Raw genomic sequence first — 18,766 nt, 5'->3', positions numbered from 1 at the left:
CTTCCCTGACACTGCAGGTAAAGTAGGCCCTGTTGTCATACCCTTTCAGCTGTGCTTCTGCTTCACAAGGCTTGTCAAAACTGGTGATTATTTGTGAAGTTGTTTTATATTTGTCCCTGTCCACCAAACTGTCCATCCTATTTACTGTTTTAACTCTAGCATTTGGCACAGGGCCTGGCACATGGGAAATGTTGTATAAATATTTGTTGAATAAAGGAATGAATAAATGAATAAGCAAATACAGTGAGGTCATCAGTAAGGAACAGATGGTTTCAAATAGGACCTACTCAGTTCTCTACATACCCCTAAATCAGTGCACCGAGCTCCCCCTGCACCGGTAGCTGGAGAAGGAAACAGGATGCTGCCATTTTCTTTCAATCCTGTTAGAGTTATACAGCTAATGGGATTATCTCCAAATTTCAACATTTTACTTCTAAAATGATTCATTCTTAGAGTAGCAAGAATACAAAGAATTCCCATATACTTTTCACCTCAACCTCCTCAAATGCTAACATTTTACCATGTTTGCTTTATCCATCTCTATTTTTCCTGAACCATTTTAGAAGACACTGCAGACATAATGCCTTTTACCTCTAAATACTTCAGTGTGTATTTTCTAAAACTAAAGATAGTTTCTTCTCATAATCACAGTATAATTATCAGCAAAAAATTAATACTATTAATCTAAAAACTTCAAAATTTGTTCACTGTCTCATGTATGTCCTTTAACATACATACATACATAAAATTTTTCAGGCCCAGGATTCAATCTAGGACATGTTGCATGTACTTATCATGTCTCTTCAGTCTCTGTTGTAATGATACAATTGTCTTTCATGACATTGACGTTTTTGAAGCACATAGGCCAATTATTCTGTAGAATGTCCTTCAAATTGGGTTTGTCCGATGTTTCCTCATGATTAGGTTCAAATTATGCCTCATGGGGGCAGGAATCCCACCAAAGTGATGCTGTGGCCTTCTTAGAGCATCACATTATGAGGTACATGTGATCTACTTGTTCTTTTATTAGTGATGTTAACTTTAATAACCCGATTAAGGTTTCTGTTTCTCCTTTTGTTATTAGTAAGTTCTTGTGAGAAGATACTTTGAGATTATGTGAATATACTAATAACCAATGTTTTTTTTCTAATTAGCCAACTCTAGTCTACGGTCCAACTAAATCTCCATAAATAAGAACTTGGAAAAATGTTTAAAGTCTGCTTATGGGTCATGAAATAGCTAATCATGCAACCTTTCCTAGTGTAATGGTCTATTAACATTCTACCTTAACCTCCTCCCCTCATGCACACAAAGAAAGAAACCTAGGATGCTATTTTTTTTAAGAACAGAATAAAATATCTAATCTCGTTCATCATTCATCAGATGAGAAAGCTGAATCCCAGACAGGCTAAGTGACTTGCCTAAGGTCAGACAGCTACTCAGTAGCAGACCTGAAAATAATTAAGTGCTCATTGTAGAGTAAGAAAGGCAAAAGTCAGTTCAGTGCCCTTCAAATACATAAGCCCTACAGATACACCTGACACTGTCTAAAGCAGATTTGCTGTGACAGTTTTTAGAAAGTAGTGGGATTTTTATACAGATCCACAGACAGGGCAGAACATCTTCCATGGAGTCACTGTGGTTTCTAGGGAAGTACAACAACCCATTGCTCTGCCTGAGCTCTGTGTCTTCTTCCTTTCTGTCTTGTTCTTCTCCCTTGGCAACACCCATGTCATTCCAAAGGCAAAAGTCAAGTCTCATAGCTCTGGAAAAGAGCATTGCCTACAATGGGATCCTAACCTAGAACTGTCATATGCTCCTTGCCCAATACTCTGGACTCCTGTTTAATTCTAACCAATACCTTTTTGTATGTTATTCTGCATTTGCATGGGGTGGTTCTGCCATCATATTATCATGTTTTACAAATTTGAAAAATAGTTGGTAATTTACCCAAGAATATTCTAACCTGGACTAATACAGAAGCAAGCAGACCCTTCTACAATGCCCTGGGACTTTCTTTCCCAAGGTGACTATACTATTTAAGAAAAAAAAAAAAAAAACTAGCAGGTTTGAGGAGTTGGAACTCCAATCTCAACCTCTGCCTAGAAAATAGGTGGACCTAGGCATTAGCTTGCCTGCTCTGCTTCCTCCAAAACCTTTTAGAAGGAATGGGAGATGTCAGTGCCCTAGCCAACCCAGTATCCCAAGGTAATATTTCTTGATAAAAATTATTTTTAGGTAATATTTAGCAGCATACCCAAGCTATGAAGAGAGGTAAGGACTATAAAACCATCCCACGCAATCCTTATGCAGCATTCCTCCTTACTGCTTCTGAGAAGCACAATGTGCAGAAAAATAGAAGCAGTGTTCTAATTAAGGATTAACTCTCAATCAGGATTTGGTATAAAATAAAGTATATTTAAAAAGTCATAAAAGCAGAGATGCGAATTTCTAGGAGTTAAAATTAGTAATTCAACTCAGACATGCAGGAAAATGTTGGCTGTGTTAGGAGTTACTAGTAGTGGTGGTGGTGGTAGTAGAATCAGGTGTAGCTGATATTTATTGACTGTTGACCATGTACCAGCACTGTGCCAAATGCTTAAAACTCCTCATTTAACCCTGAGAACCATCTTAGTGTTCTTATTTTATACAAAAGTCAGTATAAACACTGGGATAGTTTTATAAATTTGATCTAAGATTATAATCGTGCTGCATGGTAATGTCTGAATAATCTTGGAGTCCAGACCACCGTGCAATTATTGCTGACTGACAGACTACCTCACTCCCTCCTTTCTTTCTGGTCACTTTATAAGGGAGGTCTTCCACGATCACCCTATATAAAAATAGCAAATTCCCATCCCACACTTGCCGGAGCGTCCCCATTAAAATATAAGCTCCGTAAGGGCAGGAACTTGTCTTCTCAACTGCTATATCCCAGTACCTAGAACAGTGCCCTGTGTTAGGTATTTAATGTGTATCTGCTGAAGGAATGAATAAATAATTCATAAATAAAACCAAACTCTGACAAAGATTAATTTTAAATGAATGATCTGCTTTTACTTCTTGATTGCAAAAGGGTTCTGTGGCATGCTCACCAGAGTCTCTTAAGAAATCTGGGCGGGGAATATTTGACTGCATGACTGTTTATTGAAAATTCCCTGTAGCTCACATTAATGTTCAAAATCATTCTGTTGGCTATGCAATTTTTGCTTTAAAAAAAAAAAAAGGGCAAAAGGCCTGAAACTCCATTCCTAGTGGCTAAAAAAGTTTGAACATTAAATACTTTGTTGAACATTAGAGACAAATTTTAGATTAGGCAACTCTGCTCATCGTTGGACAACATCCTCTGAACATCTACATGTGCCAAGCACAGAGAAAGTGCTGGGAGTAACCACGCAGTGCATTACGAGGGCTAATGACCTTCCACTAATATGGGACATCTGCTCTCCCTGATTGCCAACCAATCTTCCATCTTGGCTTTCTAGAACTAAGTGAACTCAAACAAACAGGATTTTTAGTATAACTGACCTCCTTGGCAACTTTTATCATCTCCTGCTGCTAGGAAGGCAAAGTAAAGGACAGTAGAAATTTATACTTTTCATTTGGGGAAAAAGGTCATAACTTTGGTAGAATCTTAAGAAATTCGTAGGAAAGAAAAAGATATTTGTAAGAAAATTGTTTCTCAAGGAAAACTTCTGCTTTTAAATGAGTGAAAATTATGGCCTATTGAGAATCTAAGATAATTGGGTAACACTGGGCTAAAAAACAGAAAGATAACTTTTTTTTTTTTTAAGTAGGCTCCATGCCCAGCATGGAGCGCAATGTTGGGGCTTGAACTCACAACACTCAGATCAAGACATGAACTTAGATCAAGAGTCGGATACTTAACTGACTGAGCCACCCAGGCACCCCCAGGAAGGTAACTTTTAATAGGTGTTTAAAGTTTCAAAATAAAGTGTGCTCTGACTACTTTCATTATACAAGCTTGGTCATTTATTACTGATCCTTGTGAAGAGAAAAGCTATTAAGTTACTCAAATAGGGGCGCCTGGGTGGCTCAGTCATTAAGCGTCTGCCTTCGGCTCAGGTCATGATCCCAGCGTCCTGGGATCGAGCCCCACATCGGGCTCTCTGCTCCGCGGGAAGCCTGCTTCTCCCTCTCCCATTCCCCCTGCTTGTGTTCCCTCTCTCGCTGTGTCTCTCTCTGTCAAATAAATAAATAAAATCTTTAAAAAAAAAAAAAAAAGTTACTCAAATAGAAAAAAATCTGTCAGTTGATGTGACATATTACTTGTATATTTACTTATATACAAGTGTATGAAATTTTACTGATGTTGTTAGAGCCCTGAGTGTTACCTGTTTCCCTTTCAGTTTTTGCTTTCAGGGAAAAAAAAAAAAAGTTAAGGTTATATTACACGATGCAAATTCTTTTTTCAAATACCCCTAGATATTCCTGTTTTGCTCAGGCTAAAGATTCTAAGAGTAATAAAATTGTATTCATTTCTCCTCCAAAAAAATTTTACTTAAAAAAAAAAATGATATTTTAACATAAGGGAAGGAAATCACACTTTATTCATAGCGTTTTTCAACACAATGTTCTCTTTACATGCTATATCTACCTCCAGGAAGATTATGTGACGTTAAATAGTGATGAGAAAAAAGTTTTGACTTTTTCAGACTATCACATGCTTCTGGATGGTATGCTAATCTTTTGTGATTCGCTGTGGCACAGCGCTCATTCTGCAAGAAAGTGACTGAGGTATACTTGTAAATACTGGCATCAGAGGAAACATGCTTTAGCCATTTCAAAATCCTGAAACTAATCATTAAGATAGGATCGTAAGCAGATCTGGGATACCAGGTGAGATGGGCTAGCTGCACACCAGCCCTTACTTAGGTACCATTAACTCACACAGCATTATGACCACAAACACATATGAGTTAAAAAAGGAGTTGAGCGAATATACAATTCACTGAAAAGTATGAAACTTACATATTAACATACCCTTTGCACTTCTGATGGATTTCTAAACACAAACATGACCCTTGATGTGGCACGAGAACTATGTCTAGACACGTTCGTAAACCTGTTGGTCCATCCGATTTTGCTTAGCTCCACAAAAAAGTCCTGGCTACACAGATCAGCATATTAACTGGTTATATTTCAAAATTTGGAATGAAGATGTTTAATGTTCTTGTGCCTCCAATCCTTAAGTGACAGCAAATTGTATTCTGAATTGCAGTACTCACAGCTGTTGCCTGCTCTATTACCCCTCTGTCCAGCTGAATGTTCAGGCTCCTTGTATGGAAACTGTAGGGTCGTATCCAAGGTTCTGAAACCTTCTTTAAGAGAATGATGCTTGTAGTACTCCACAAGTTCCTTTAGGATAAAAGAATTAAAGGTTATTTTTGATAAGGGTACTTTTATTCTCAAACACATGAACTCTTGAACACATAACTACATACAAGAGGAAGATGACTGATTTAATGCCAAATTTTCCATAAGTATATGGAAGGGTAGGTAAATGATAATCTCTCCCTGCTTTCTGGATGTACATGGCACCTAACTAACTAGTAATCGTCCGTGTTACTCAGGCTGGCCACTGACTGATAATGTGAGTTACCTCCTATTGTTATTCATGGATAGAGAGCATCCTGTTAGTCTTCAGTCAGATGTGGTCAATGAAAAGAAACCATACTAAACTTTAATTGCAGAACAGTAATTATTGTTCTTATTTATGAAATACTTGCTTTTCTAAACAAATATAAAGGGAACAGCTGTTTGCTGAATATATAGCAATTTCTCGTTTCCTGCATTTTCTTTCAACATAGCAGAAAAACAAACTTGATTCTAAACATTCTTTTCCACGGTAAACCAAAGTTGATAAACCACAAATGCTACCTGATATTATTTCTGGCTTACAGTGAAGTGTTAGTGCCCTTCAAAGTTCTGCATAGCATCTGCTACTTATAGAGGTCAATAATGTAGTACTTTCCATTTTCCCTTATATCTAATTTGCCTTAAATATAACCAAGCCTAATAGAATACCATCCACCCTCTTCCATACTAAAATTTCAGGAAATTTCTCTTAAGATGTTGGTTTCATGGATTCTGCACAAATATGAATCCTTCTATTTTAAGTAGAAAATAATAATTCATAATGGAAAAAATGCATATTATTATATGAGTACTATAATGTTTCTTAGAAATACCTGAAATAAAAAGCAGTATCACTTTTAACCTAATTATTTGGTGCTTCTATTAATGTTTAAAACACATAGGGTAAAAATAACTCATTTCTTCTAAAAACCAAACTGTCATCAACTCAGTACCTCCACTCAGTGGTTATGTTCAAAGTTCCTCAAAACAAATCAACTGAGCCAAAAATCACCCAAAAGAAGCAAAAAAGAATCATCAATGATTTCTATTATTTATGATTTACATTATTTTTTTTTAAAGATTTTATTTATTTATTTGACAGAGAGAGAGATAGTGAGAGCAGGAACACAAGCAGGGGGAGTGGGAGAGGGAGAAGCAGGCTTCCCGCGGAGCAGGGAGCCCGACGTGGGGCTCGATCCCAGGACCCTGGGATCATGACCTGAGCCGAAGGCAGACGCTTAATGACTGAGCCACCCAGGCGCCCCTATGATTTACATTATTTATGGCTAAACTCGGGTGAGTTGTAGAATGCATTGTGTGGGGAGTTCCAGGGGTCACAAAGATTATGAAGGTAAAGCTACTGCCCTCTAGGACTGCTCACTCTTGAAGGAAAAGTTAGGGGTATGGGCACTCAAAGGTGAGAAAGAGCACTTCCTTTTGTGAGCCCCATGGAGAGGACGAGGGAACGGTTCATGATGGAGGTAGCTTGGCTTAAATTGAAGAACGGGCAAAACTGCAGAAGCCAGGAAGACGGAAAGGACTGTTTTAAGTAGAGCAGCTGGGCTAGGAACAGACATAAAAGTGATTGATTGAAGGCTACATTCATAAACAAAAAGCAGCATGGTTTGGCTGAAGCATTGGGTAAAGCAAATGGAAATTCTTCAAATCCCACATCTGTAAAATGCGGAGAATGCACCAGTTCACAGATTATAGTAAGAATGTATAGAGTGCCTGGTATGTGTGAATAATCCTAACTACCACCACAATCCCATATGCCAGGACCTTTACAGGGCTTTGCTCCATCTCCACACAATAAACAAGAGACAGGCTTAGTCCCCATTGATAGTAAAGTCTCAGAGAAGTTAATCGACTTGTGCAAGGTTGAACAGTTGATGTCTGTCTCCAAAGTCTGTGCTCATAACTACATCGTACTATTAGCAAGTAATGCTTGGCAAATGTAAATACAAAGAAATGGAGGCAAAAGGGAAGGAGCATTTTCTAAGTGTCCATGTTATACCAAGAACTTTGTTTTCTTAGATCTAAGATGCTAAGGTTTTACATACTTTATAACTATCTATCTATCTATCTATCTATATCTATCTATCTATCTATCTATATCTATCTATCTATTATCATCATCATCTCTGTTTCTTCTTTCTTTTTTGAGCCCAGATTATGGTGGTCTTTGATGAAGCAAAGGAATTTGGAATCTGACCAACAAAAATATTATTTATTGCTTTTAAAAAATAAAAGGCAAAATGTTGTAAGATCTCTGCAAGAACTGTACATTCATATATATTGTGTTGCCGATGCAAATGATATCAAAGTGTTGTTCTTTTGTCTTATTATTTAAACTAAGTAAAACGTGTTCTTTAGCAAAAATATGAAAATAAACCTGAAAGTAACTATAAGCCAATAACTTTGAGCTTCAATGTAATTTTGTTATAAATAGTATGAATTTTATGCATTATAATATTATGGATTAGTATGAATTAAAGTTTATGTGAAGTTGGCAAGAAACCACAGACTTATCATACTGAAAAGGACTTGGTGATCATTTCCTACCTACCCATCTCCAAATTTTATGGAAGAAAAAATGACTTTTCCAAGGCCTTGGGTCATGGAGCTTGGTAAGCTGCAAATACTCTTTTATCACTTCACTAAGCATCAAAGATAGTTTAAGTTCCATTTTTACAGTCTTATGAGGGTAAATCTTCCTACATGTTTCTGACTGGGTAGAATTAAATTGTGCCACCATGGGTCTTTTCCAATTTATGCCTTTATGCTTTCTGTATTTTAGTCTAATCCACCCCTGCTTTAGCAGTCATTGACCTTCAGGTACTACAAGTAAATAAGAAGACTCTAAACAAAAGAAATCGCTAAGCTTTCCTTATCTCACACTGACAAAGCAGTGTCAACAATTCAAGTCTCTGAAAAATAATGAGTGAGAGTCAGTCATTCCAATTACCAAGGAAACAGGCAATGGAGATGATTTATAAACAGCATTTGGACATGGGTTGTCTGGCATACATGAAAATTAGAACAAAATTAATGCCTTGTAATCTGGATATAGAAATTCATTTAGAATTTGAATTTAATGACTAAGAAAAACAAAGATTTTGATTAGGCAAGCTATTGAAACCCAAGGCGGAAAAGCTTAGGTCATAACCACCTAAGGTCAATCTTCTCTTTGAGAAACTGGCTAATTTAAAACAAGTTCTGGAGTTTGCTTCCATTTCACATCCTTGCCAAATTAAAATTTAATTCCAGGCCCTAATAAGTTTCATAGGTAGAAGCATATAACTTTACCACCCATAATGGGAGGACACGGAACTATTCTTAAGCAATAACTCCAATGCACAGACCATTATGTACATATAACAGAAACTGTGTTATTTGACACCAACGTGATAAAAGGTAACTAACTCCTTGAAGTTGTATGATCCTGATTTAGAGAAGCCCCTACACATTACCAGAGTGAAGGCAAAGGTGCCTATTAATTCTCTCTCCCCTTCCAAAGGGCCTGCTTACTAAAATAGGAGCCATTCGTTCTGATCAAGTATCCATGTGGCATTTTTGAGTTTAGATGTAAAGGACAGCACTACTGTGAGATTCTTGCTATGGATGGATTTACAAATTTGAAAGCTTTAGAATAGTGGAGTCATGTTGAGTTTTGTAAAAACATACTGATTTCATAAGGTAAGGATGCAATATAAATTGGTTCAACAAACGAACAGAAACAAAGAGGAGGGACAGCTCCAGACTACAGTTCCTCGGTCTCTTCTGCAGCTTTTACAGTTATTTGCTAAACCTGATTAAAGTATTTATCCAACACACAGTTTTTCAGCTGCCTAGCTTTCTTTTTACAATTATATCCTTCCGTTAATATTTTTTTAGTTTCACTGTAGTTATGCTATTAATTCTGAATCCCCTCCCTTTAGCCCACTGTGCTATGTGCTTCCCCTCCAGATATAGAACAACAACATGCCTGTGTCTCTAGCAGTGGCATTTAGGATATTCTACACATACCATATAAGGGGGCAGCCTGTTTTAGCTCTGTGACGGTACTTTTAATTCCTTTTCCAGAACATCATTGCAGAACCTTGCACTGCTCTCTGGTACACATTAGTTAAGAATGCTGGGGGGTCTGTTGCTTATACTATAATCACAGCTTTGTATGGAGATAGGAAGGCGAGGACCTATGTCCACTAATCCAGGTCATGAAGTATTTATTGGCTTTTTCACTTCTTTACCCTCAGCTGCTGATGAACTTTCTGGAGCTGAACCAAGGGACACAAAGCTGAATTGATTGGCCCTTTCCAGTGACTATTCCTTTCATCCTATTTGCCTGTCTCCTCGGATGGGAGTTCCTTTTGTTACTTTCAAAGTCGGCACAACTGGCAGTCATCTTTGGCCCTACAGCATTTTTTTTTTTTTTTTTAAGACTCACATTAACTCTAATACCGTGGAGCAGCCTCATTATCATCCATGGAAGTTCTGCAGGTGAAAGCTCCAGCCAATATGTCTTGCAGTGAGGTAGAGAACCCCTGTGCCTGCTTTTATCATGTCTCAGCTGGGGCCATTCATTATTTGTGCATCCGCTTGCCACCTCCCCCCTAGGTTTTCATTTTAGGAAAAACCTCCTCAGGTCCAGTTCTCTCTGTGCACAGCCTGCTTGTTCCAACAGAACGTAAGTCACTTCCAGCAGGGAGGATGCCTGGATCCTGGTTACTAATTTGGCAGGGCTCACATTTTCCAGGACATGATCTTGCTGCCCATCCGTAACTGCTGAATTGGGAATGTGATATTTATGTCCAGAGAGGTTTTCTGCCTTTTTTTTTTTTTTTTTCAACTCAAGATGCTTCCATTTCTTTAAAACACTAATCCCTGTCTTGCAGCTGTTCTAGATTTCTAGGTAAGACTTTCAAGCTGCCCTATTTTGTAACGCTCTCTTCCGTTCTGTTTTAACTTTAATGTTTAACATCTGCAAAGTGCTTTGAGATATCTTCTGGAGGATGCAATATGTATCATTTGATTGATGGCTCAATCAATGAGTGGTCCTTCCCAATGTTACTCAAAGTACTTAGAAGTGCACTTACAAATGCATCTTGTATCTTGTGTCCAAATTCTTCATTATCTCAAGAAACTCTCAAACGTGAAAAACAGACTTGAGACCATTTTTAAAGAAATACAAACTCTTTCTTTACTGTCAGCAATGCATATATAATGCCATATAGACACTGTTTTTATGACATCCATAATATGATGCACTAATAAAATTATTAAGTGGTAATTTTTTAAATTATAAGAATAAAGTAATCTTGGTTCATTTGAAGCAACTTGGTAACAATGTACTGTTTCAATTTAAATATAAAATTCCTATGAAATACCAAATGTTTGGTAAAAATGTTACCGTTAATACTTAACTGTACAAAGTAATGAAGTAGAACCATAACACAGATGATTTAAAATAGCAGAAAATACAAAAAGCTTTTCCACTTGACATTATATTGTACTTTGCATGAAATGAACCTAGTGAGAGGTATTTTACCAGCTACAATTTTTTTGTTGTTATTAAAAATACCTTCCTCTGTCTGCATGAGCAGGTAGAGGCAGAGGAAGGAAGAGGAGAAAAGATGGATGTGAAAGATTTGCCCTGTGACTCAAACACAAGGCAAAACACAAATCACTGAAAGTTGACCGAATTTGTCTATTGTTCTAAGAATCATAAATAATGTGGACTCTGAAATGTTATCTAAAACTTGCAAACTGAATTTACAGTGAAAAATATGAGTAGGGCAATATAAAACTTAATTGGAATTCTTAGAATTATCAGGGTTCTGCTGCAAAATTATAGGGGTCTCTTATAAACAACTTTTCAGTGCACAAAATTTCTAAGAAACGAATTAAACTGACCTTTGAAATAAGAGCAAAATAAGGACCACAGATTGAAAAGAATTAATCAATTCTTACCATTAAACTTTTAAATTTTCTATTTTCTGCAATGTGAAAAAAGCCATCTCTTGTTAAAATCTTGATGTGCTTTGCTTCATTATTGTACCTGTGGGCAATGAATGACGTATGAATATAAATGTGTTTTTAACCAGTAGAAATCAATAATTACCAGTGGGCATGCCCCAATAAAATTATAGGAATTAATTCTGAAGACAAAATATATACCTTTGCCAATACACTGGTGACAGCTAATTAACAAAATATATTTACTAGATTGGTTGAAGATACAACCAATATTTGAAGTGAGAAGGGGAGGTTAGATTTGACCAATCACTATGCCCAATTTATTGAGTAAGTTCAGTTTGAGAATATAGAAAAACAAAATCAAATCAAATCAAACGAAATCTAGTAATATATATTTTTAGAATTAATGAGAAACATAAACACATCAAATCACCAAAATACAATGTTATGAAAGAAATCTAATATGCCAATTAGCAGCCTGTAACACTTAATACTGTTTTTCTAACAGATATTTTCAAGTATTAATGAACTGTCTGGATAGATGCATTATTTCTGCTGCTATTAGAACCTTGGTTTTTAACTTCAGTGTTATACATGTCAGATGGTCTATGCAATTATGAAAACAGGAAATCTATTTCTGTAAAAGTACTTGTCCTACTTACTTAATGCTAATTGCATATTCTCCTGACTCTTTGGTCCTGTGCCTCACAAGGTAAGTACTATTTACCCTATTAATAAGTTCAGTCTCTGCCTGCAATCTTTCCATTGCTCCAGCATACCTGAAAGAAACAATGACACAGAAAATTTGGGTAATATACCTGGAACAGAACTGAAGCTAAAAATAAGTCTCTGTCAAGATTTTAATTTAGTGGCAGATCTGAGCTGTTTTTACTTCGATACTAATTACATTACTTCAAAAAATAGTGCAGAAAAAAGTCCTTTGATAAGTGAAAAACAAATGCTCTACAAAGCTAGCAACAGTGAATAGTGCCTAATGCACAGTAAGCACCCAGTAAATATTTATCAAATAAATAAATGGGACAAAGAAAGGAGTAGGTATTGAGTTAGAGAGAGACTAATACAGAGTTTAAGAACAAGAAGGAAAAAGACTTGTAAGAGAGGGACTATCATGTATAGGACACACACACATACACACATGTATACACATACAGACCCTCTAAAATTTCACCTTTTCTACGCATACTGTGAAATGAAACCTACTTGGAGCATCTTTTTAAGAAAATTCCAGTAACAATTTAAATTATTTTTAAATAATTATTTTGGGGGATATAAGGTGAATTCTTATGATCCACAACTTTGATAACCAATTTTCTTAAGAACTTAGTAGGGGCTAAAATTTAAGGTAGATATTTTCAATAATAGAATTCTTCCTAAACTATCTTCACTTTAAACATACCCAAATTCCATAACAACAGTAACAATAAAAGGCCCAAATCCAATGGTAAAATACTCCTTAGGAACCCTTTCACATCAAATACACATTTTACATTTATTGGCAAAATACAGTGGAGATTTGGGGCGATAAAAGTTAAAGGGAAAAATTTTATGTTTAGATTGGCTCTCTTTCAAAACTTCATGAATTAGTATTCAAGAAAATTCTCTGATTCACACACAGACTGGGGTAACTCAGTTTAAATACCCACCTTTAATTTATACTAAATGTTTATTTAAAATACAAAAGTTTGTTGAAGGAGGATATGTGAGATTTCCACCAAGTATAGAAGGAGAGCTAAGGGCATTTTATGCAGGTAGCACCTTGGGATAAAAGCACTTATGATAACCCATGAACTATTAGTACCTAGTATGTTCTGATCACTCTTCCATCTTATCTCTCACTAGTCTCCAGCCTTCTTTCAGGTTCAGGAATTCACCAGCCTTTTTTTGATCTTACGAGTCTTCCCATAGACTGTTATTGCCTGGAAACACTCACCCAATCCACACACATTCCTTCTCATCACTCAAGCTTAGAGTGACCTTCTCTGACCATCCCATCTGAAGAATGTTGTCCTGCATCTCACACTTCCCTCCGTTATTCTTATTACAGTATCCTAATCTCTCCCATGGCACTTACCACAATTAGTAGATAGTATATACATTTTAATCAAAGTAACACATGAACATAGTTTCTAAAAGTCAACTCATGCTGTAATAATAATGAAAAAAAGCAGCATTACCCCATCTGATCAGCTTTCTATCCCAAGTTCCATTTCAAGCATTTTATCTATTTTTTATCTATGCTTGCATATTTCTAAATAATCTAATCAAACTACAATTTCTTAATTTATCAATTTTAGGTGTCAGGAAGGAAAATCATTTCTTCTCCATTCATGCTCATTTCTTCATGGTCTTCTCCTCACTCTTGTTTCTGTAACCTCTACAAAGCCAAGCCATCATCTGGCCCAGTTTTGTCATGTTTTCATAGTCAAAGAACATCTGACATCCAAAAAACAATTCCTCAAGTTTTTATTTGCCCAAACTTGTCCTACAAATTCTCTCCAAAGTCTCCAAGAGAATGATAAACACCTCAATAATACACTTCTCAACACCATATACTGAACCTGTCCATTTTTTCTTCTGAGAGACATTCATTTCTTCTGAGCCCTCCACCCTCTTGGTCTATTCAATACTACTTGCTCTCTAAGCCTGCTGAATTATTATAGTCCTGGGACATCCCTTTGCTCTCATTTCCTGGAATCTGTATCTCCCTCTTTATTGGTTTATTAGCTCATCCTTCAGCTTCCTATAAATGGATACATGGGTTGTAATACTCAGAAAGCATCCCATCCAGAAAAAGTATTTTTATTTTACTTGATACTTAATTCAGAATTTGCCTGGATATAAAATTCTAGGTGAGAAATTACTTTCTCAAATTTTGAGGCATTGTCCTATTGTCTTCTCACTTGCAATTGAGTGCCATTCTGATTCTTTGTATGTGATCTGATTTCTTTTTCTCCCTGGAAGCTTTCAGACTCTGTTTTCTCCATATTGCAAAATTTCATGATAATGTGCCTTCCAGTTATATGCTATACGTTTTAGTTCAATATTGTCCTGGGCTCTCAGTAGCATCTTTAATTTGGAGCCATATGTCCTTCAGTTCTAGGAAATTTTTGTCTTATTTCCTTGATAATTGCTACTCTCAGTTTTCTCTTTCTGGAGTTCCCACTAAACAAATGCTATACCTCCTGGATCAACTGTCTAATTTCCCTACCTTTTGTCCCATATTATCAAATGATTTGATTTTCTGGAGGATTTGCCCAACTTTATTTTCCAACTCCACTACTTAATACGTAATTTTTTTTTTTTTAAAGATTTTATTTATTTTTTGACAGAGAGAGAGACAGCGAGAGAGGGAACACAAGCAGGGGGAGTGGGAGAGGGAGAAGCAGACTTCCCGCCAAGCAGGGAGCCCGATGCGGGGCTCGATCCCAGGACCCTGGGATCATAACCTGAGCCGAAGGCAGACACTTAACGACTGAGCCACCCAGGCGCCCCCTTAATACGTAATTTAAGAGCTCTTTCTTGTTCTCTGATTTTCCTTTTATAAAACAACCAGCTCACTTCCATGGGTATATTGTCATCTCTTAATTCTGAGAATATAAATTAAAGGCTTTAAAAATAAATCTTTCTTCTGCTCATTCTAATGTCTGTATTTTCCTCATTTCTTTTCCCCATTTATTCTATTTGTTCTTTAGTTCAAGGCTTTTCTCAAATGCCTGGCTACTCTTTGTTGTCTGTTTATATTTAGGAGAGAGGCATCTCTGTGGGGGTGGGGAGCACCAAAGTAGACTCGCTGGGTAGGAACATAATCATTTGGCAAGAATGTGATTCATGGGGCTGGATAATACCCAAATGTTAGGATTTTAGGATTTTTTTTACTGAGTCTGTTCAGTTCCTTTAGAGAAAAATCTTCCAGATTTCTGTTTGGATGCAATGAGGATAGTCTGTGTGTATGAGACCCAGCTGTCACAGTATTGGAACTGAGCTACACAAAGGAACTGGGGATTGTCATCAGTCAGTATGTAGACTTTCCTTAATTTGACTACTCTGCAGTATAGCATCTCCCTCAATCTCTGCTGGCATTGCTCTAAGTGTAAGCCCTACATGCCTCAATTTTTCCACATAATACACCTTCTAATTCTACTTCTCCTGCTAGGGTAGGGAAAAGTAAGTTGTCTCACTACTTGTAGAATGGTGTAGGAACCTTGGCATCTGCATCCTGTTCTTCATACGGATTTTCAGATAGTTCCCCAGTTTTAAGCCCCATGCCTCATCCCTGCCTGCAGGGTGTGTGCTCCCCCTCACAATCAAATTACATACAAAGAATCAGAAGTCAGAATGGCCTCTTTCCACCATCTTGGAACATATGGAGGCCTGCTGGGAAGAGGACCCCTAAATCAACAAATATGTCTGGAAGGCTGTGGTCCAAAGCCATTTTTGCAGTCTATAAGTAGGGTCTCCAGAACCAGAGGAAGACACAGCTCTTCTTAAAATTGAAGGTGTTTATGCTCAAGATGAAACTGAATTCTACCTAGGCAGAGATGTGCTTATGTGTACAAAACAAAGAACAACACAGTGACTCTTGGTGGCAAACTGAACGAAACCAGAGTAATCTGGGGAAGAGTAACTCATGCTCATGGAAACAGTGGCATGGTTCGTGCCAAATTCCAAAGCAAACTTCCTGCTAAAGCCATTGGCCACAGAATCTGTGTGATGCTGTATCCCTCAAGGATTTAAACTTACTGAAAAGTAAATAAATAAAGGTGTAGATTTATTCTCTTAGGAAGGAAGGAAGGGAGGGAGGGAGGGAGGGAGGGAGGGAGGGAGAAGGAAGGAAGGAAGGAAGGAAGGAAGGAGAAGGAGGAAGGAAGGAAGGAAGGAATCAGAATGGCATTGAGTTGGAAGTTAGAAGACAATAGAGCAATGCCTTAAAATCTGAGATGCAAAATAATTTCTCACCTAGAATTCTATACCCAGGCAAATGAAGATAATCACCTTGATTCTACTCAAGAGACAAAGTTTACCTAGTGAGAATAACTTGTTTTTAAATGGAGATGTAATGAATAGACAATGCAGTTGGTGGATATCCAACTTCTCGATGACTTGAGAACCACATGTCATCATTCAGCATCATTTTCTCTAAACAGTGTAGTATTTCCAAAATTGAAGTTTCCATTTATGATATACTTGACCATTTTGTCCCCTAGCAGAAAGCATTTCCCATGAAACTGTTTAGTGTGAATAAACTAAGTTGCTCAAGAAAAAGAAAAAAAGTAATTTAAAAATTTTACTATGAAATATCTTTATTTGTTCCTATCTTCAAGACTCTTTCCTTATCTGAACACCTTGATATTTTTTTTATCATTAGGAATAATACTATTCTAAGTCATATTTTCAATAGAATTTTACATATATGCAAGGGTGCATCTTAAAACAAAGTGTTCAAAAACTCAGCTCCTGCGCCCTGAATGGTTCCCAAGTATCTTATATGTTTATTTAATAAAATCCATGTAGTTTGTGGCATTAGTATTTATCTCTAAAATCATCACCCTTGTAACTATTATGCCTAGTTATGTGCAAAATAGTAAAAGAAAAGAGAAGGAAGCTAATCACCACACTCTCCTGATTTTATCAGCTCCTGGTGTTGTTCCCTTTGATTATTCAAGCTATCAGCTCTATTCTCCAAATTTAATTCCTGTCAGGATCATGATTTTTAATTCCATGTGGTTCTGACCTCAAATTCATCTTAAACTAAGTAAAAATGTAGCAAAGCTTCCCAGTTCTACCAAAGCCTGCTATAATTTCTTTAGCAAGCTCAGGGAAGTCAGAGAAAGCAGGTAATAGCTACTGAGGGCAGACATGATGGCTGCAGAGAGAAAGAGGCTGATGGGAAGAAGTCCATACTTTGAACAGTGTTGTCCCGTAACACCTGGGCGTTTTCTATGCTTTGGTTATATAATAGGAAATAATCAGAATACTTTATTTTTTTAAAATTTTTAAAGATTTTATTTATTTATTTGTCAGAGAGAGAGAAAGAGCACACAGGAAGGGTTGCAGCAGGCAGAGGGAGAGGGAGAAGCAGATTCCCCGCTGAACAAGGAGCCCGATGCAGGACTTGATCCCAGGGCCCTGGGATCATAACCTGAGCCGAAGGCAGATGCTTAACCAACTGAGCCACCCAGGCGCTCCAAGAACACTTTAAAAATACCAGACAGCTCCGGTGTTCTATCTACACCTGCAAACTGAACTAGTACTATATACTCTCAGAATATCTCCTTTACATACATATACTGATATCTAATTTGTATGCATATATACTTTATATCCAGAAAATAAAACAGATGCAGTCATTTTAAAAGGAGCCAAACATAAAATTCAGGGAAACAAATATAAATAAGTAAATAAGCCCACATTTTGTACTTTGAGAGGCAATATGGCAATGTACAGATGGCATAACTTGGAATCCTGGTTCTACTACTTACTACTCGCATGGCCTTAACCTTTGTTTCCTCATCTGTAAAGATAATAACAACGTTCCTCATAGAGATGTTGGAAAACAAAATGAAACAAAACATGTAAAATACTAAGCACATAGTAAGTGCTTGGCATATATTAGTTATTACCATATGATGATGATAACTATCCTGGATCCTAAATAGATTTTTTCCAGTTGAAGATATCACTCACTTCCCCTTAAACTCATCATGTCTAAAAAGTAATAATCACTATCCCCTTTGCTTCCTTGTTTCTATTAGTGGTAATGCTAGCCTCTAAGTGGTAAGTGGGCTCCATGTAGACCCAAAATGTTAGACATGGATACATCTTGCTCCTCTCATATTACAGTTTAGGATCTACTATCCTTTCTGGGCTAATTTTTAGTTTTAGACAACATAATCATATATTTTTTTCTCTGTTTCATGAAATCTACTCTTCCAAAATATAAGACACATATTTGCCTATGTCCCATTCCTTTCTGTGGCTGTTACAAACTTTGAATTTACAGTCAAGTGTGTGCATGCATACACACACACACACACCACTCTGATGAAGTTATGGAAAGGTCAGTGATATATAAATTCATTACGGTGTTTTGTCGTATTTGAAAACAACTTTAGCCAGGATAAATAGAAATGGAAGGTGGTTTACTACCCCCACATTTAAGGCATCCTGGAGCTAAGGTTATGGTATTTCAACTTAGCTACATAAACATTTTTAATACTTACCAGGGTTGGCAAGAATAATCTACTGGTTTGGGCACCTAGGATATAAAAAGCCAAAAAATAGATTAAGTTTACTTAAGGGAAGCTTTTAGGAATCAATCATTAATTCAGTTTAGCTGACTCAGCTCTATAAAACCCTAAATAGCACAGTCCTGGAACCATCCATTGGC

At 36.8% G+C, this 18,766-nt stretch overlaps 1 protein-coding gene across 1 annotated transcript in view; it reads right to left on the bottom strand.

Moving 5' to 3' along the window:
* The window catches only part of VAV3 (vav guanine nucleotide exchange factor 3), a 362,307-nt gene that overhangs the window by 17,429 nt on the left and 326,112 nt on the right, over positions 1-18,766 (bottom strand). The window contains exons 22-25 of the mRNA XM_036089450.2: positions 18,600-18,634; positions 12,021-12,137; positions 11,353-11,440; positions 5,250-5,379 (exon numbers count right to left, since the gene is read on the bottom strand). Of these exons, the coding sequence (XP_035945343.1) occupies positions 5,250-5,379; positions 11,353-11,440; positions 12,021-12,137; positions 18,600-18,634 (370 nt within the window). The remainder of the gene's footprint in view (positions 1-5,249; positions 5,380-11,352; positions 11,441-12,020; positions 12,138-18,599; positions 18,635-18,766) is intronic.

This window comes from Halichoerus grypus, chromosome 5, assembly GCF_964656455.1.
Source record: "Halichoerus grypus chromosome 5, mHalGry1.hap1.1, whole genome shotgun sequence".
Lineage (NCBI taxonomy): Eukaryota > Metazoa > Chordata > Mammalia > Carnivora > Phocidae > Halichoerus > Halichoerus grypus.
This window is presented reverse-complemented; position numbering and strand designations above follow the sequence as displayed.